Below are 20,981 nucleotides of genomic sequence, written 5' to 3'. Positions count from 1 at the left end.
TGATTGTTAGCAGTGCTGTGCACCATCACCATCAACACCTTTTAACACCCTGATATAGACACGCTTATTCTTCTGCATTCCACACTCTCCTCAACCATCATAGTTGCACAAAGCTGTTTATTGTGACATGCATATTGAAATGATCGGATTTGCTTCTTCCATCATTCTCCAAAATATAAAAGAGTGGCACTATACCGGACCATCATTTCACTTGCCTTCGAAAAGATACTCATCACCATCAATTTGCAGTTGTATTGCCGTTGGGCCGTGCACACATATAAAGCTAATAGTGTGAAAATTAATGCAAAGCATAGAGCGCAATATCTTGTGCAGCGGGGATACACATTTTCGCATGTTCGTCATCAGCACGAGCGTCGTTCCATTTGGTTGTCTTGGACGCTCTTTGTGCAATGATGGTTAGCCATATAGAAAGAGTATCATTTTAAGTTTTCCGTGAATGTACAAAGAGTATCCTGACATTGCACAGCCCTGATTGTTAGTGCTTCCCGTGTCACCTTAATGCTTACAACTTTGATGCATGTTTTCTCCGTTCGTTGGTTTTCCATATGGGACTAATATGCGGTTCAGGGCAGTATATACTTCTGAACTCGGCGTACAAAATTCCTTCGTAGGCAAATACCAGGCAGGTTTCCGTGAGGGCCGGGATTACAACCTGCCGACTCACCATCTTTTTATTTATTTCAAAGCAGCTTATGATTCGGTGAAAATAAATGTGCTGTGGCAGATAATGTCGGAACATGGTTTTCCGGCGAAATTGATTAGACTGATTTGTACAACGATTGATGGCTCGAAATCGAGTATTCGGATTGCAGGCGAAGTTTCAACCTCGATTGTGACCTTAGATGGAAATAACTTCCGTAGAGATGGATCAGCTTTGCCGCTTTCAAGAAGCACGCGATTCAATCAGAAGCTTAACGTACCCCGTAAAGGATGGAAACATATTGGCGGACGGACGTGAGGTGATCGAAAGGCGGGAGCTGCTTTTGAGAAGCAACGAGATGACTACGTCAGCTCAGCGGATGTTGGAAAGCAATCAGCCTCCACTCTGAGGATGCCATCCAATAGCTCAAGAACAATAAAGAAGATGGAAGGGATGGTATCGGAGCTGAACTCATCCAGATGGGACAGGAAAGAGCACGCCAATTGTCTAAACACAGACTGTTTGGCGTTTACCAAAATAGTTGCAGTATAGAAAATCTTTCAAAAATGCCGTGAATATCCGGTCCTAATGCATGCGCAGAACTGATGCTTTCTGATCTTCTTGATCTCGACTTTTTGTTACAAATTTATTTGTATTGCACTTATCTAACTGTACATTATACTTAGCGCTACATTAGTTGCCTACAAAGGGGACCAATTAAAGCTAAATAGCACATAAAATATTTGTATAATGTGCATATCGTCGTATGCCGTCGTAACTAGATCGAGTAACATAATGCACCGAGCATTAAACGCTTCATGATTTGTACCGAGCGAGGTAGATTGAAATAATTTCGGTTCAGTTGGATTGCGCTTCGTTAATTTCTATTTTCATGGTTGGAGGAGTTTTCCTTCCTGCGTCATCGATGGAAGCGTGTTTACACCTTCGGTGCCTTCAGCGGGTGAGATTTCGCCAGATGTCCTCGGTAGGCAAGATCTTGTGCATTGTCGCTGACATCACGGCGCTTTCGTTTACCGGCGGCGAATGCACCCAGATGCAGCAGAACCGGGTTGGCTACGAGGGCTGCTGCTATTCCGAGCAGCGCCGCTCCGGCTATCGGCAGCAGAAGCGATTTGTAATCCTGCAGATAAGCAAATGGTTAAGAGCGCCCAATTCCTCAATGAGATTTGGATACAACCTTTCCTGCATAGTGATGACCCGTGCTAAAGGCATGTCCCTGACCAATGTGTTGATTGTAGTCGTAATGGGCGTCATATTCGTGTCCGTAACCTGATGGAAAGTCTACTGGTTGCGGTGGGCCGTAAGGTTTCTTATCGAAAACCCCACCCGAGGTATAATAAGACCCACTGCCTCCGCTGCTGAAGGGACCTGCAGTAGAATTAAGAAAAAATAGGTAATAGATGTGGCTCGACAGCTGGATGGAGTGAAACCATATATGGGCATGGGGTAGTTGGACGGTTAAACACAGTGTTCAAGTAGAATTAACTATTGGAAATCGATATGTTTTGGATCATATCGAATCATAGATAAAATTCAAATCGATAGGTGATACAAATTATTAGCTTCAAAAGTCTATCATTTTCTCGAAACGCACTTATTTTTCCAATTTGTATCAGACAAAGACAATAACAATTAAGGAAAGTTAAAATTCAATGTAATGTTTGTTCTGAATACTCAGGCAGACATGTATAACAAATTCCTGCATGACAGTCGTGACACATATATATACGATGACTTGAACTGCTTTCTGCTGCGAGTGGATCAACCTTTTGGCACCGAGGTGCTGGTTTCTCGTCGTTCGTAACAACCCCCGACCCGTATCACGCGAAGTCAGCTTCAGCGGTACCACCGACCTTCAAAAACGCCGACTTAGCGACTGACCGAACCAGCACTCCTACACACGTAGAACATGTGCTCCACGACTACTATCACCAAATCTTCAACTTCCACGGGTTTGTGATTATTGAACCACTTCGTGCTCTTAGTGAATCTCCCAACATACTCCTTGACGCAGAACTTGACAAGCAGTTGTTTGCACAAGTTCCAGTTGTAGCGCGATCAGCGATAAGTTTCCTACCCGGCTGATTTACTCCGCTAGTACTGAGCATCTGGAAGAAATTCGGATAGGTGCTTTTTGTTTCTCAGCATCGATTGGTAGGTGAGGGGTCTCGAATACTTTTACTGGTTGGACCATGGGTTTACCTGACCTCTCATGTGCAGTGTCGATGCACAGTTGAATCGGTTTATTATGGTTTAACGTGCTTTCGAGGTTTCTGTTGATTTTCTTCAGCGGCTAGCACACGCGAAGTTTGTTCGCCGATCACTGCGTCTCTGCTTGATCAACATCGGCCTGAAGTAGTCCATACCGACGTCCTAACCTATATGGCAGTGAAGTCATTCTCGGAATATTGGGAATTGCTTTGTGGATTTTACAACATTGACAAGTTTGATCGTGTACGCAAGATGATCGGGTGATCATCACAATATTTGGTTCTGTTTTGTGCGAATGATTAAACTAAGTAGGAAATGCAGTGCACGTTCGATCGTGTTTACTAGTGTTCATTGACGATGGTACGAGTTGACAATAAGTTTTGTTCCACCGTGTCCTTTGGGCAGGATCACGGAAAACTCGAATTTGTCAGAAAAGGCGAAAGTTTGTTCAAGCTACTGGATCTCCTACTGTTGTTCAGCGGACAGCTCTTGATTTCTCTTAAGGATGGCGAGCTCATCTCCATTGGATTCCACTTTGATCAGTTTGAAAGCAGAGGACTTTGATGTGAGCATTTCGTTCCGGATTAGTCAATCCGTTATTCCTGGAGAGTGCTTCTTAAAAATCGGTGACGTGGGCTACAACTCGAACGATACTCTCCATAAAGACCTTTGACCTAATGGTTTAATGGTAGATAAATTCTAAAAAAAGCCTGAATGAATTCCCGGAGGAGCTACTGCTGGAACTCCCGGAGAAATGTTCAGGGGGAAAAGTCGTTGGAATACCCGGAGTTGAATTTCTAGAGGAACTTCTGAAATCCCATTTCCCGTGAAATTCCTGCCATATATCCTCTTGGATTTCCCTGTGAAGTTCTTGGAGAGATTTCCAGAGAAACTCTTGGAAAAACTCCTGGAGGAGGTCTCACAAGCACTTCCGGAAGAATTCTCACAAGGAAGTTGGATTAATTCTTGGAGAAGTTCATGAAAGAATTTCTGGATAAATATCTGAAGGAATTCCCGGAAAAATACCAGGAGATGAAATGCTGAAGAAATTACCGGATGAATTCCCGGAGATAGTTCTGAAGAAATACTTGGAAGAACTCTTGAAAGATATCTTGGAGGAACTCAAATTATATCCAAATGAAATTCTGGAGTGAATTTCTAGTGAAGTCCGAAAAGCATTCCAGGACAATTCCGCGGAAAAATTTCGGGAGAAATTCCTGAAGGAATTCCTGGAGAAGTACCTGAAGCAATTCCCGGGAAAATACCTGAAAGAATTTCCGAGGAAATATATGGACGAATTCCTGTATAAATTTCTAAAAAAAATTTTAAATGAATTTTTGAAGGATATTCTGAAGTAATAGCGGAAAGAATTCCAGAATGAAATCCTAGAGGATTTCGCTATTAAATTTATGGAGGTATTACCGGAAAAACTCCTGAAAGTTATCCTGGAGGAATTAAAGGAAGAGTTCCTGGAGGAATGCCCGGAGAAGTTCCTAGAAGAATTTCCGAAGGAATTTCTTATAGATTTACAAGTGAAATTGTGGAGCGAAATCGGAGGATTTCCGTCATAAATTTCTGAAGAAACTTCTAGCGGAATTTTGGAAGGAAATTCCGTTTGTATTCTTGAAGGAGCTCTCGAATGTATTCCTGAAGGAAATTCCGGAGGTTTTTTTCTGGAAGAATAGCCAAAGAAATGCGAATAGCCAAAGAAATGAAAAATTGGAGAAGAAAAGAAATCTTCAAGGAATTTCCTCATGAATTTCCTAAAAACCAAGTTTAGTGAGGGGTTTCTAGATAAGGAGAAATTACAATTACATGAGAAAGATTTTTTAACGATTTTCAGAGGAATTTGTGGATTACTTTCCGAAGGAATTTAGAAGTTCCCAGGGGAGCTTCTAGAAGGATTTCAGAGAGAATTCTTGAGCCCGAAACTTTTCGAGTTGTTTTGCCCCAACCTGCCCACTCTGGCTGCGCCATTGTATCATTCCCATCATTGCTTTGTAAAATCACATGACTTATTTTGAATTAATTTAGAAAATAACCATCCCGTAGGTCCCCGGATTGTGACCGATGTGGCCAGATTGAATCCGAGTGGGCCAGGAACTTCGAAAATCATGAAGTTTGAGGTGTCGCACGACTTATTTTGAATCAATTTTGAAAATGGCCATTCTGTTTGTTTCCGGATTGTAACCGGTGTGGCCGGAATGAATCCGAGTGGGCCAGGAACCCCAAAAATATCATTCCCATCATTGCTTTGTAAAATCATGAAGTTTGAGGTGTCGCACGTCATATTTTGAATCAATTTAGAAAATGGCCATTCCTCTGGTCCCCGGATTGGGACCGATGTGGCCGGATTGAATCCGAGTGAGCCAGGAACCCTAAACATATCATTCCCATTATTGCTTTATAAAATCATGAAGTTTGAGATGTTGCACGACCTATTTTGAATCAATTTTGAAAATGGCCATTCCGTTAATCCCCGGATTGTGACCGATGTGGCCGGATTGAATCCGAGTGGGATAAGAACCCTAAAAATATCATTCCCATTATTGCTTTGTAAAACACGAAGTTTGAGGTGTCGCACGAACTATTTTGAATCAATTTAGAAAATGGCCATTCCGTAGGTCCTCCGGATTGTGGCAGGAATGGATCCGAGTGGGCCAGGAACCCTAAAAATATTATTCTCATCATTGCTTTGTTAAATCATGAAGTTTGAGATGTCGCACGACCTATTTTGAATCAATTTAGAAAATGGCCATTCCGTAGGTCCCCGGATTGTGACCGATGTGGCCAGATTGAATCCGAGTGGGCCAGGAACTTCGAAAATCATGAAGTTTGAGGTGTCACACGACTTATTTTGAATCAATTTTGAAAATGGCCATTCTGTTTGTTTCCGGATTGTAACCGGTGTGGCCGGAATGAATCCGAGTGGGCCAGGAACCCCACAAATATCATTCCCATTATGGCTTTGTAAAATCATGAAGTTTGAGGTGTGGCATGACCTATTTTGAATCAATTTAGAAAATGGCCATTCCCTAGGTCCTCCGGATTGTGGCCGGAATGGATCCGAGTGGGCCAGGAACCCTAAAAATATCATTCTCATCATTGCTTTGTAAAATCATGAAGTTTGAGATGTCGCACGACCTATTTTGAATCAATTTAGAAAATGGCCATTCCGTAGGTCCCCGGATTGTGACCGATGTGGCCAGATTGAGTCCGAGTGGGCCAGGAACCCCAAAAATATCATTCACATCATTGCTTTGTGAAATCATGAAGTTTGAGGTGTCGCACGACCTGTTTTGACTTAAAATTGTAAATGGCCTCTTATTCCGGGAACAACTGACCCCAACGGAATCTGGAATAATTCTGGAACCGTACTGTGGATAGCCTCGAAACTTGGGGACGGAAAGGTTACCAACAAAGAAGAGTAGAACTGATTCAATTAGCGTTATATTGTGACATTAACGAAATGGAAGTTCATTTAGTTGATATTTCATTAAGATTTCTTTCATAATTATAAAAAGGTATTGTGGCAAGCAGTTATTCAACACACTACTCATCCAACACGTTATGACACGTTATGGTTAAATCTATAATTCGCTTCTATAATGTAGTAATGTAAAAATTGTAAATTTTGAATCCCACCTCTGCTCACTGCGTAACGCTTTTTATATGATAGATAATTTTTTCTTGAATTAGGCGTAATGGTAAGACATAACCCTACCCCTTAAAATGTTATGTAAATTTTGTTCGTCACCAAATTCAATTATAGAGGCATTATTGAGTTACTCAGATGGAAATTGAAAAAGAAGAAGTTTACCAAAACATCCCGCTAGCGGTAATGTTGTCTTTCTCGTACATTATAAGAAAATGTATTTTAGCCATAACTTTTGAGCCCATAGTCCGATCCAGCCTATTTTTAATAGGGAACAATGGAACAACGTTCTCTGATGAATAAAACTTGTTGCGAGTAAATCGGTTTAGAGTGAGTGCCTAAAAGAGAGATTAGATCATTTTTGCTCACACACATACAGACATTCAAACGACACACACATACATACTCACACACATACAGATGGCAAACGACAATCCATGGGGAGATGCATACAGGATGGTGATGGCTAGGACTAACAGCACGCCACCTGAGAAATCTCCGGAGATGTTGGCCAAAATAGTCGAAGGGTTGTTTACGACTTAAGCTTAAGGCATGAATCATCGAACTGGCCCGCTACCCCGTACGAGTCAGTCGACATGATACCGCTAGTGACTAACGAAGAGCTTATCGTAGCTGCAAGAAAACTTAAGCTCAATGAGGCACCAGGCCCGGATAATATACCAAACCTGGTCCTTAGTCACGGTATTCTTGCTGATCCAGATATGTTCAGGAGCTGCCTCCAGAGATGCATGGACGAAGGAAACTTCCCAGATCGATGGAAACGGCAGAAATTGGTGCTATTACCGAAGCCCGGCAAACAGCCGGGGGACCCTTCGGCATACAGACCAATTTGCCTACTCGACACAGCTGGAAAGCTGCTAGAGAGGGTCATCCTGAATAGATTGTCGGCTTATACATAGTGTGCTGGTGGCCTATCCAGCAACTAGTATGGTTTCCGTAAGGGCCGTTCTACCATCGAAGCAATTCGATCGGTAACGGATACGGCCAAGATAGCGAGAGGTTTGAACAGGCGAGGTATTAGGTACTGCGCATTGATTACACTTGATGTAAAAAATGCGTTTAACAATGCTAGCTGGGCAGCTATTGCTGACTCCCTGCACCGATTGAGAGTTCCGGATTACCTGTGCAGGATACTGAAAAGTTATTTTCAGAATAGGGTGCTGATATACGACACGGATGCTGGTCAAAAGTCGATCGTAGTGTCTGCGGGTGTTCCACAGGGATCGATCCTCGGACCGGTTCTGTGGAATATTATGTACGACGGAGTATTACGCTTAAATCTCCCGGCCGGTGTGAAAATAGAAGGCTTCGCGGATGACGTAATGCTAAAGGTAACAGGAGACACTATCGACGAAGTCGAACTGAAGGCTTCATACGCGATTGGCAAAGTGGAGGAATGGCTCAACTCGAGGCGGTTGTCCATTGCACATCACAAGACGGAAGTCGTGGTGCTGCATAATCGCCATGGGTTGCAGCAAGCGAGGATAAGAGTAGGGACCTGCACAGTTAACTCCGTGAAGTCTCTTAAGCATCTGGGCGTGATGATCGCGATAAGCTCAATTTCACGAGCCACGTCGATTATGCATGTCAGCGGGCTTCATTGGCGATAAAATCTTTATCACGAATGATGTCCAACAGATCGGCGGTGCATAGTCAAGTGCGTAGATTGATAGCGGGTGTAGCATTGTCTATCATCCGCTATGGCGTACCGGCATGGGCCGTAGCACTAAAGGCCGAGTACAATGTAAAGAAACTGATCAGAGTACACCGGCTGATGTGCCTACGTGTCGCGAGCGCATATCGCACCATACCATATGAGGCGGAGTGCGTTATAGCTGGGATGATGCCGATTGACATACTCCTGGAGGAAGATGTGGAGTGCTACAACGAAAGGGACTCGGTGCAAGTTCGACGTGTCAAGGGAGCAGCCTCGCCGGTCAAATGGCAAAGAGCATGGGACACCGCAGTCAAAGGTCATTGGACCCACAGACTGATTCCAGATGTGTCCAACTGGGTCGATAGAAAACATGGTCAGGTCAACTTCCACCTAACACAGGTGTGATCTGAACATGATTGCTTTAAAAAATTCATACACAGGTTTGGCTTCGCAGATTCTGCGGAGTGTCCAGAATGTGTAGGTGAGGTAGAGTCGGCAGAGCATGTGATGTTCGCATGCCCGCGATTCGAGGTAGAACGCAATCCGGTTAGCGGTATGGATACAACCCAGGACAACCTCGTCGAGATGATGTGCCGGGAGGAAGTTATATGGAATGCGATGAACACAGCATCTCAACAGATTATGTCGAAACTGCAGCGGTGGTGGCGTCTTGCACAAAACCAACGAATGCAGTAAGGGTATCTGTGATGCAGTGAACACTTTGCTCACCCCGACAACCAACATGTCGCGGGTAGGCTGCGGGTACCTCCGTATGTAGATATAGAGTTCATTGCGGTTCATGCGCGGTGGTTGTTGTCGGGGTGCACGTCTCCAACGTGAGATTATGATACGGACCGCTAGGTTACTATCATAGCTTGCGATCGACGGGTGGTGAGGTTACCACCCTTGAAGTCGATGTTGTGAGTACGTCAAGTGCGTTAGCATAGGCGTGAGCGTTCTCAATAGTCCGCCCCTGATGTATTGCTTCATTGCGGGCCGGAGGTACGGACTGGCGAAAGGGATTTGGTTTTAGTGGGTCGGGTAAGAGTTACATGACATACCCAGCCCCACACTACCTGAGTTAGTGTGTTGGGGGCAGCAGGGACTTTGTCCAAGGGCTTGACGACCCCTCCCCATGGCCACTGCGAGTTAGACCGGGACCATCGTCCCTAACCCCTAATCCCAAGGCGTCAAGCGACCCGTGCCGAGGGGATGCATGGCCAGGGGGGTGAAATAATAAGCTAGGCCTTTAACGGAGCCTGTGGGGTACCTGGGCACCCTCCACAGTAATTGTCCCTTACCGCGTCATGCTGGGCTCTGGCGTGGTGGACCTCTTTTCCCGAGCAACTCGTGGGACCAAAATGGAAAACCAAGTCAGTTCTTCAATTAGTGGTAGTAGTGTAGGCGACAACCCCTTCGCAAGAGGTGGGTTGTTCAGGTCTCCGCCTAGGAGGCCAGAGGCAATAGTCGGCAGCTCAGTGCGCAGCGCCAGCGTTGGTCACTCAACCTTCCTCTCGGCTATAAAAACGCCGGTAGGGGTTATTGACGGCCCATGGCTTGTGGAGGCGATGAACCGCAAACGCGATGGGCTTTCGGCCTTCGAGGTGGCGACGGAACAGCTGGACGCCATCATCGACTTTGCGTCATCGAAGCATAATATCAGCAAGGACCTCAAGAGGAGCTTGCAGGAACTTCGAAAGTCGATGCTGGACGCCAAGCTGGAGAGGGCGGTTGGGACGGCCAAGTGTAAACCCGTGAAATCGGTGGAGTCGAGGTCTACCCAGACTGAGGCCCAAGGATTCGCGGACTCGGGCAAGGTCGAATCGACCGAAGGCGTGCCAGCTAAGACGGTGGTGCCAAAGTCTACCCAGACTGAGGCTCAAGTATTTGCAGGTACGTCAGGGGTGACTGCTCCAACGGAGCAGACACATAAACAGGGGAGACAGTCTCAGGGGATGAGCTCCCTGGGGCCGCTCCAAAACGCGGAGGGTTACTACCTCGAACAAGGGTAGTGGGGCTGGGAAGCTGAACCCCGGTCAGGTACCTCCAAAGCCGGGGGAGCAAGGACCTGGAAAGGTCCGTCCACTCAGGCAAGACGGTGGTAAGGGGTTACGGCAGGCTGAAAGCTCTCAGCCGCACCAGACCAGGGAAATAGAGGGGAATGACGCCTCCTGGACCCTGGTCAAGAACAAGAGGAAACCGAAGACGTCAAGGGCCGAAAAGAAGGCCCAGGCGAATGAGGGTAGCAAGAAGTCTAGGGTAGGCGCCAATCGCTCCAGGGGCGATGCCCTAGTCATCACGGCGGACGAGGCTAAGTACACCCAGGTTTTTTTTTACGCGGTTCTAATTCATTAATTTCTCGGTTAACCTAAACTTTTGCAGCTTTTGAAATACCCCCTGAATTTTCTTTGATTTTTTGTGAATTTTTTCGTGGGGTTAACTCATTGTTTCATTGACGCTGAAGGTCTTAAACGACTAAAACCAAACCGTGTAAAAAAAACCTGGGTGTACTCGGATGTTTTGAAGGCGATGAGGAGTGACGTCAAGCTCGGTGAACTCGGCGCCGACGTACGTCGAATAAGACGTACCCGGATGGGCGAGATGATACTCGAGCTGAAGCGGGGCGTCTCGCAAAAGGGCGCCGCCTACAAGAAGTTGGCGGAGGAGGTCCTAGGCGAGACGGTCAAGGTGAGGGCACTCACGACGGAGGTGAATCTAAGGGTTAAAGACCTGGACGAAATCACTGAAGTCGAAGAGCTCGTCACGGCACTGCGGCGACAGTGTGAAGTGGAGACGCCCACCGCAGCCGTTCGGCTACGGAAAGGTCCGGGTACGCAGGTAGCATTGGTTCGGCTATCTGCAGCGGACGCCTCCAAGGTAGTCAAGTTAGGGAGCGTCAAGGTGGGATGGTCGGTATGCCCTGTGCGCATATACGAGCAACCCGAAGTTTGCTTCAAGTGCCTGGAACCGGGGCACAAGCAATGGGACTGCAAAGGCCCTGACAGAAGCAATCTCTGCCGACGCTGCGGATTGGAGGGACATAAGGCACAATGCTGCACAAACCCTCCCAATTGTTTGATTTGTTCCAGCAATGCTGTGAACAGCAAGCACCCCATGGGGGGTTCGATGTGCCCGGCGTTTAAGCGTGCTGCAAAATCAAAGTGCAGGTAAAGCAGCTGGCTTGCTCGGCTTCGCCCGAGTGTTTGGTGTGCGCAGGTTTAGAGGAAACGGCGGAACACGTGTTGTTCGTGTGCTCACGTTTTCGCGCAATGCGTGACCACATGCTTGCCACATGTGGTCTGGACACTACCCCGGACAACCTAGTTCGGAGGATGTGTAAAGATGAAGTTGGCTGGAACGCCGTTTTATCGGCTATCGTCAAATCGTCTCGAAGCTACACAGAAGGTGGCGTATGGACTCAAGGATGGCTAGTTCAGGCGCAAATAAGAGGTGGTCCAAGGGATCGGAGTCGGCTTCATGGGTCATACCGGTGGTCATGCTCTGTGGTCGAACTCGATCCTTTTATCGAACAAGTGGCCGCACGAAGAACAACATGGCATCGTCGCTTTCGCGGCGTCGGTCAACCGGGCGGGTTCCGAGCCCGAGGACGGAAAGGGGTCCTCGTCAAGGCTGGGGCAGGCGTAGACCTCGCGTCGGCAAGTCCCTCTGTGTGCTGGCGAATAGGCCAATTTGGGGTGCACGCGGCATCATCATTCTTGATACCAGTCGTGCAGAGGGAAGCAGGCGCGAAGTCAACCCTGCCCACCTTCCGAGGACATAGGGCGTGGTAAGGCCACCTGAAAAGCCGGCAATGCGCTGGCACGATACCATGGTGTTCTTCTAAAAAAGCGAGTCACGATGTTCGATGCTGCAAGGACACGCAGCTAACCTCGAGGGTGCGTCATGCACTGGCCCCCCTTTGAAGCATTACTTTCTGGTTGTACCGAAGGGACGATGGGCTTGGCGGCAATGGAAACGGTTTAGCTGGTCGGGGATGCAGTCCTGCCTCCCTCATTGGAGGTGGCCCCTAACCCAGCACTTCCTGGTCAACCCAGGATGTCTGTTGAGCAGATTCCCCCTCCATTGTTTAGGAAGAAAAAAAACCTCCTCAGGTGTCTGGATGCAGATTTCCGTTTACCCTCGCTCAAGAAAAAAAACATACAGACATTTATCACACACGTACACACATACGTCACCTCCATACGTCGACTTGAGTCGATCGGTATACAACACTATGAGTGTTTGGGGTTTCTTTTAAATGCTTTTGGGGCGATCATATAGCTTCTACGTATACTTAGTACACAAGAAAGGCAAAAATGAGTAATTTGTAAAATTAATGTATTTTACACAATGGTGAATTTGGGCAGAATTTTATTCATGGTCCTCAAAGTTTAAGAGCTCAATAGTGTAGTGCATGATGTTCTACTGCGGGGTACAAAACTGTTTTGTTCGTTAAATATTGCGTAAAATGTGCTTTTACAAAACTACTAAAAACTAAATTCTGGACGGAGCTATTATTGCATTATCAAGCCTATTGCATAGATCTGTTTAAGAGCTTTGTAACGATATATAAATTTGTTACTTTCGAGACGAAAATATGGCAAAGCTGTCAGGTTTCCCAAAAAACGTAAAAATATCTTTCCTACACGGGTAAAAATCCGTTTCCGGAAATGAGAAAATAATTCATGATTTCATGAATCCAACACATTTTCATTTTATGAAAATACACCATGAATATAAATCATGATTTCATAATTTATTTTCGCGTAACGCAACCAATGCGTTACAATTTGGTTGTTGAGATCGAAAAATAAAAAAAAAAGTTCAACAGGGGTTTTGAACTCGAGTACACCGAGTGAGAGTCCGGCGTGCTACCTTTCAGCCGTTCTCACTTCTTGGGAAGGGAGTGTTCGAAGTATTACCGGTTATGATTGATTTTTTATTCATGATTGTGGGTATGCAATTGTTTCCGTGTAGGAGGGGTTAGTTTGAACGCCCCCCACCCTTCCCTAAAAAAATCTAAAAAATAAAAGCCGTCCTGATTATAAAATATAGGTTATAAGCTGTGTACTCATCACATTTTACTCGCCCAAATCAAAAATTGGCCTTTTGGTAGTTTTGGCCACTCCTTTATATTGTGCAGTGGTTCGAAATCGAAGTTACGCGCAGAACTTCCCTCTGCTATGGAACAGCACCATCCTGTAGGAGCTTCTGTATCTGTTATGCTAGACGTATTTCCCGCGATTGGTCGGCTTTTGTCATATTTCCCCCGTCTCCAACGCCCCCCCTAATGTCACACTTTTTGTATGAAGCATCTAGTTTTTTTTGTATGGGTTGTCACATTTCACTGAACCCCCACTCCCCCTCTAAGCGCTAAGTAATTTTAGGACGTTCTCTTGATTGTTACTTCACAGATACGTATTGTGTCCGTCTTCATTGTCTCGTGCTTGACTTGACTTATGTACGAGACATTGAAGACAGATTACGTAAATGAAATAGTACGAATAGTACAATCCTTTTCAATTCCACCGATTCCATAGAATCGATTAGACTGACGAAAGCTTTACGAAAAATCAGCCACTATGTTAAGGGACCACACCAAACGACTGCAAGCATGCTCGGTTGTGCAACGACATGTTGGTTTATTGAAGATGATGACAACGTAAATGCAGGGGTACACAATAAATCATTAGCCTTTCTATTTGCATCTTCATTTACGAAAACAGTTTCTGATTGGTCGCGCAGGTCAGAATCTACCTATTGGAATTCGGCCAACATTATTTCTAACCGCTGCAGTCTGCTTTCAAGAAAAGCATTGTGTCTTTGCTCATCGTTTGTGGTAATCATGCCAATGAGGTTCTTCACCGAATCAAGGCAAAATTCGCACCGAAGCCGAACACTTAATTGAATAGAATATCAATATGTTGTGGCACTCCCGAGTTCTATTTGAAAGGAAAACTAATGCTAATCTTCGTTATCTTTATCTTGGATCTTAAAAACACACTTCTAGCACACAAAACCCATTCACTAATCGACTCAACCAAGTGCGAAGCATCATTATTAATACACAAATCACTATGCATCATATCCTTACTGTATCGATCCTTGCTGCCGTAGGACGCCGACGACGGTAGTGATGAACCTCCGCCATACTTGTTCTCAAAACTACCGAACGACGTCACAAAGTCCGACCCCGGTCGGCTACCGTAGCGATCGCGTTCGTGATAGTACTCCGGCTGTGGGCTCCAGAAGCTGGTTCCATCGGTTTTCAAATCCTTCAAATGCCCATTCGAACCGTCAAGTGACGACGAACTTGACGCAGACGATAACGACGATGACGATGACAGTGAACTCAGTTTAGAACTGGGTAGACCGTTTACCAACTGCCGGTTCAGAACACTAATCAGCACAAACGCCACCACCAGGGGGTTAATAAATTGTTTCATTTTTAGGAACAAACTACTTCGCACTATTGTTTCACAGTCCCAAACGTTGCAGATGTTCACGGAATCGAACGCGATCGTACACTGACGACGTTCCCAAGACCGAATCCTATTTTTATACCGACATTAAGAAAATTAACAATTGTATTATTTTTGCAAACAACCTACAAGAAGCAACGAACTTCTACAAGTTTCTGGTGAGAATCAGCTCATCATCCTAACCAACCGCCATTACGCTTTCCAAGAACGTTGGTAAAACACCTTGGCGTTTTGGTGCAAAGTGGAAAATTGGACTAGGAAGTAATTAGGGTAGACGTTATTTTTGAAGGGATCTTGCTTGAGTCAACTATCCAGCACCGTACTTGCAGCAGCAGTAGCACCAGCAAAGAACCGTCACGCCGGAGAGAGTACGGTTAAAACCAACGACTACCAATGTCTCTAACTGAACATGATTACTGATTAGCCGACGAGAGGGGAAGCGCATGAAAAGTGCCCGACAGCCATAAGGTACCACGGTAGGTCGCGCACAGTTTTGGTAAGGTGCATTATTCTTGTTCAGCAATGTGTGAAATGTTTTTTTTTTCGCGAATGAACGATGTCACCGAGTCGGGCTAGTTGAAGTGGCGATTGCTGCCTGAATTTAGAAGATGTTTCGAATTGTTGGACAAACGATTTCGATTTTTTGAGTTTCAAGGTCTTGGAAGGATTTTGCCGTATGAAAAATTGAGCTGCCTTTTTACGGCAGGACAATGTGCGGGATCTTCAGTCAGTGTGGCGAGCGAACGATCAATCTCAAGAAGCCTAGTTTTTTTGGGATATTGTTTGGGTGACTTGCCGACAAAATATAAACTTAATTCATGCAATATTCAGCGAGGAAATCTTATTATAAAAACTTTTGAAATGCTAATAGAAATATGTACTACTGTTCCGATTAGAACGTAGAGCAACGGAAGCAAAAGAAGACTTTCTATCGTGGGCGATTACCAGCTATTGTTTTCTTTCATTCCTTTAATAAAGTTTCACCAATATGAGCCTGTGGGTCTGTCTTTGCGCCGATGTCCTGATGGGTTTCAATCGTTGTGGCCGTCTCAACCCTACTTTCGTTGATATTTTCGCTAGCAACATTTGAATTACTTGGTGTTTAACTGCAAATTAATTGTGATAAAAATGTTGCTAGTCCACACATACACAGCCAGTTCATGAAAGAATCTTGGAAAGTGATAGATTCGACCAAGATTTTTTTTATGTACAGGTTATCCGACTTGTCAATATCCCCAACTCAGCCATCTTGGATTTTTGTATGGAATTTATGTTCGTTTGTTTACGTTTTGCACTGAAAATGTATGTTTCCCCCCCGCGCTGGTTATTCCCATCTACTGACGAAGTCGGATAACCTGTACATAAAAAAAATCTTGTATTCGACTCGGATTCAAATATACCCAATATTCCTATCACTTTTTTTTCAATATTTATGTTTCATGCACATCAAAAATGTAATTCAAACATAAAAGCGACCAGGCCTACTGTGCAGCGTTATTGAAAGCTTATGTGAAAATCAATGCTTAACTTGATTTCACTTTTAAGCCATAGAACGAGGACATCTCGTACCAACCGTACCAATTAGTGATGATTGATTAATCGTTGGGAGTGACACAGCTAAGAAGAATAATGTACAATCCTTAGGTCTTCGACGTCGTGGGATGGAACACAGTTTTTAGTCTACTGCCCTGGCATATGCACTGGAGGACAAAAGTATACGTATAAATTTATATGGATTACTATGAAAACATGACTATTACTTAGTCCATCAGTGTACAACCAGACCGCATTGTGGCTTTTGTGCTGTACGGTTTACTCTTTGCTGAAGGAATTTTTTAATACCCGAAGTTATTTTAATTTCAACAGTGCTTCTCAGCGCTATTCGTACCTACTGATCCCGTTACGATCTTTGCTTGGACCCGTGCCTTCGTTTTACGTTAGACTCGTTTGCGGAAGTAAAATTCCGACAAGCGGTGGTAATCCTGCAGGGACACCATTCTGGGAAAAACGTTTCCACGCTTAACAATGAGCATTAATGAAAACAAAGAGGAAGGGTGAGTCCTGAATTCTCCATTTCCTTCTAAGAAACAAGGTTTCAAGACAGTACTACCTAAGCACGGAAAAATAAATAAAAGGAAGCTGGAGACTTCAGATATTCCTTTTAACTCTAACATAGGAAATAATTCTTCTCCTATCGAACTGATTGAATTGATTGAACAAATTGAATTGATTTGATTCATGACGAAATTAAACAAATCAATTCTACCTCTAGCCCAGGTGATTCGATCCATGCAAAAAAACAAAGGATTCCGCCAATTGTGGTATCTGTTGACGAGTTTTCGGGCTTCAGGAATGAGATTTTAAGTAACCTTCAGGGAATCAAGGTTTCATTTCAGATTGCCAGGAAGGGTGACTGCCGCGTTTTGCCGGAATCCTTTGACGATCGCAAACGTCTTCTTCAGTATTTGAATGAGAAGCACCATCAATTCTTCACATACGACGACAAAATTGAACCATTGTTCAAAGTCGTCTTGAAAGGTCTCCCCAGTGATGATAAATCACTGGATGAGATTAAAATTGAAATTTCTCAATTACTTGGATTTTCACCAGTCCAAGTAATTAAAATGAAAAAGAAATCTCGCTCTGGTACTTCCCAGAGGGGTATTTCTCAAGAATTTTATTTAGTTTACTTTAACAAAAGTGAACTAAATAATATGAAAAGTGAACTAAATAATGGAAAAGGTCTGTAATATGTCCCATCTCCGTGTTAGGGACATTTCCGTAAGCCTGGAGAAAATTTCCAAAACCCCACTCAATGCCATAAGTGCCAAAAGTGGGGTCATGGAACTAAACATTGCTACATGGATGCTAAATGCATGATTTGTGGTGGAACCTCTCACGCCAAGGATGCTTGTGTTTAAGTGATGAACTTTCTACCCACCCAAAAATCACTATAATAAAGATTAAAAAAAAGGACGCCTGTCCTGTGAGAGAAGATTCCAATAAATTTAAATGTGCCAATTGTGGGAGCATTTATAAATCCAATTTCTGGGAATGCCCTGCATGTCTGCTTCCGACTTTTATTTTCTAAATGAACAATTACATCATATGATTGATGCAATGTTCAAAGCAAATACCAAAACTGAAGCTGTTCAGGTTGGTATCAAATTTACTCAAAGAGTTGTTATTGAACTTCGTCTCAATGGATCCAAATAATTATTTGAAAGTTTTAAATTGGAATGCCCGCTCTTTAAAGGGTAAGAAAGATGAATTATTCAACTTCCTATCAGTTCATAATGTGCACGCACATTGCCATTTTCTTTTCATTAAAAGAGATCCAAATTATTTTATTTACCGAAATAATCGTCTTGACAGCGGCTGTGGTGGGGTCGCCATTGTCATTGATAGACGTATCAAACATAAATTATATTCTTCGTTTGAAACCAAAGTTTTCGAAACATTGGGAGTTTCTGTTGAAACAAATTTTGGACAATTCTCTATTATTTCTGCCTACTTGCCTTTCCAGTGCAATGGTCAGCAAAGGAATTTGTTGAGAGCTGATCTTCAAATTCTAACTCGCAACAAATCAAAATTGTTCATAATTGGTGACTTCAATGCCAAACACCGTTCATGGAATAATGCTCGAAGCAAGTCCAATGTTAAACTTTTTTTTGAAGATTGGTACTATTCAATATCCCAATGGCCCAACTTGTTTTTCTTCCAGTCGAAATCCTTCTACAATTGATTTAGTTTTAACGGATTCAAGTCAGCTGTGTGGCCAATTGGTAACATGCTGACTTTGACTCTGATCACCTTCCTGTGGCGTTTGAAATCTCACAAGAAGCCATTAATAATCCAATCAGCTCGACTTTCAATTATCGTAGAGCTGATTGGGATTTATATAAAACGATGTTGATATTCCTCTCGATACCAAAAAAACGAACAGTGGGTAATGTCTGTGACATAACCGCTAAGTGGACGTAGGACTTGACTTGACCATGCCTTTAAGATACATAATATGTCCAAATTTCTTACATCAACTTTTTTGGATAAATAATCGGCGTTGCATACCATTCCTTGGCAAAATCTTCTCATCAAACCGACACAGAAATCAAATCTACTTCGAACAAGAATCATCAAGAACAATTCAGGAAGTATCAGTCCGGTCACGGAATATTAGCCTCGACAGTGGCAACCTTTCCACTGAAGGACTGCCTGAAATAAGCCACAAGTTGGCCCAGCAGGGGATGTAGGGCCTCCTAATCCGTGCCATAGCGACTGAAGGAGAACATTACTTTTAACTCTCAGAGCCTTAAAAAAGGCTGTTTGCTTCTGCTAAGTCCAAAAAGTAAGAAAACGATCTTTTCAAATAACCGCGAATTTCTAGTGGTGGTATAGTGGTAGCACTCAAGTACAATTTCTATCCCGAAGGGTATTGAAAGCTTTGATATTGATCTCTATTATTGGCTCTCTGAAGAACCGTTTGTTTTTGGACATACATGCTGCATCATGTGGCTTTTCTTCAGCTTGTCTCGGCTCATCACCGATGCCGGCCGGTCTCGGCTCGACTCTGCTGCTGCTGCCGGTATCTGCTCAGCATTGCTGCTTCGTCGGGTCTGTAGGGTGGATTGCTGCTGTACTAGCTAGGTTTCGGCTAATGATGGTGGCTTCGAGGTGTCTTCGGTGCAGACTTCATTCCCTGCTAAAAGGTGTGAGTGCTATTCAATCGATGTTGCGGTTGCTTCGCTTGTCCCTCTCAGAATGAAAGGAACAAATCGCGTTGCGCTATTTTATGGCTTCTCGGCAGACCCAGCGGCTGCTCATTCGCTGGTGTCTGCACCAATGAGAACGTGGTAATGGAATGATGCCTTGCTCTCAATGTTTTTCATTGAAAACAGTTTCATGCCTATTGAAACAAGTTTTTCGGGTCTTATCAAGCATGGACATGAAAGGCATACTTGAAATCTGTCGATTGGGGGGCTTACCGCAGACATTCGTCCATTAAGACGAACGCTTTTAACGTTTAAAATCTTTCAACACGGCGTAACGCGGTCGATTTGAATATTTTGAAATGACACCCAGTATAGTAAAGAGAGACGTAAGTCCTACGTCAAAATATTGATAATGCTCTCGTATCTTCGACAAATTTAATTGTCGAAGCCAGAGGCATTGCAATTCCTAAATGTGACAAAGAACTCGCGATCCCGCATCGAAAGTTATTTGGCAAGATTTGCAAAATGAAATTAAAATACGTTTCGCTATTCTGAGAAACTAGTTTATTTGTGGACGCAGTAGCGCCCATGGCAAGTGTTTTTTTTTCAAATTTTTTTTTCAAAAAATAAAAAATTTCAATGTCTGTTGTCTGTGATTTTTTTTCATCAAATGCTGTGTCTGGTTGTCTAAGGTTGTCACTGGTTTAGTTTTCTGCATCTGATAGTGAAAAAGAATTGAAGTTGCAAATATTTTATTTTTTTTGTGAGAATTTCCTCGCGTGCTGCGTCTCGTTGGCTAGTCACCGGACAGACAAACAGGGCTATTATATATATGATACCAACTTTGGATAATGTCTCGAAGTTGGATCCCAGTTCGAAACGCTTTTGGAAGTTAACAAAAATTCTGAAAAAAACCTCAAAAGCCAATTCCAGCGCTTAAAGAGGGAAATAAAATTTTATTAACAAACGTCGAAAAGACTCAAATACTTGCTCAGCAGTTCGAGAGTGCCGATAATTTTAGTCTAGGTCTCACTAGTCCAGTTGAGAATCAGGTTACACGAAGCTTCGAAGACATTCTCAATCAAGAGAATGTTTTCGACCCTTCGTTGGGAACTAATTTGGATGAAGTGAGATCTATTACTAGAAAATTTGAAAATATGAAAGCCCCGGGTGATGATGGTATTTTCTACATACTTATCAAAATACTTCCTGAGAGCTCTTTATCCTTTTTGGTTAAATAATTTAACAAATGTTTTCAATTGGCATACTTTCCAGATAAATGGAAAAACGCCAAAGTTGTTCCAATTTTGAAGCCGGACAAAAATCCAGCTGAGGCCTCTAGTTATCGCACAATCAGTTTGCTTTCTTCAATGAGCAAACTGTTTGAAAAGATTATTTTAAATAGAATGATGGTTCATATTAATGACAATTCTATTTTTGCTGATGAGTAATGTGACCAGATAAATTTTGTGTGAGCGCGGGACATAAAAAAGTTCATAGTTCAATATGTTTTAGAAATGCACTCAGAACTTATGAATAAACCTAGGTTTAGTTTGCTAAC

The 20,981-nt window shown here is 43.7% G+C and overlaps 1 protein-coding gene across 1 annotated transcript; it reads right to left on the bottom strand.

Annotated features, from left to right (window-relative positions):
• Nucleotides 1-1,264: 1,264 nt before the first annotated feature.
• On the bottom strand, nucleotides 1,265-15,126 carry LOC134225138 (uncharacterized). The gene is made up of 4 exons (XM_062704971.1): nucleotides 15,032-15,126; nucleotides 14,321-14,778; nucleotides 1,860-2,050; nucleotides 1,265-1,802 (listed from the first exon to the last, which is right to left on the bottom strand). The coding sequence occupies exons 2-4, from the start codon at nucleotides 14,670-14,672 to the stop codon at nucleotides 1,599-1,601; spliced, it is 747 nt and encodes a 248-aa protein (XP_062560955.1). The 5' UTR covers nucleotides 14,673-14,778; nucleotides 15,032-15,126; the 3' UTR covers nucleotides 1,265-1,598.
• Nucleotides 15,127-20,981: the final 5,855 nt, after the last annotated feature.

This window comes from Armigeres subalbatus, chromosome 3 (genome assembly GCF_024139115.2).
Source record: "Armigeres subalbatus isolate Guangzhou_Male chromosome 3, GZ_Asu_2, whole genome shotgun sequence".
Taxonomy (NCBI): domain Eukaryota; kingdom Metazoa; phylum Arthropoda; class Insecta; order Diptera; family Culicidae; genus Armigeres; species Armigeres subalbatus.
This window is presented reverse-complemented; position numbering and strand designations above follow the sequence as displayed.

What these genes read in the sequence shown, in the direction of transcription:
- LOC134225138 (XM_062704971.1), bottom strand. Translation starts at nt 14,672, where the DNA reads ATGAAACAATTTATTAACCCCCTGGTGGTGGCGTTTGTGCTGATTAGT. An exon ending in CGGCAGCAAGGATCGATACA is followed by an intron (nt 2,051 to 14,320) that starts GTAAGGATATGA and finishes ATTCTACTGCAG; the next exon opens with GTCCCTTCAGCAGCGGAGGC. An exon ending in GTCATCACTATGCAGGAAAG is followed by an intron (nt 1,803 to 1,859) that starts GTTGTATCCAAA and finishes GCTTATCTGCAG; the next exon opens with GATTACAAATCGCTTCTGCT.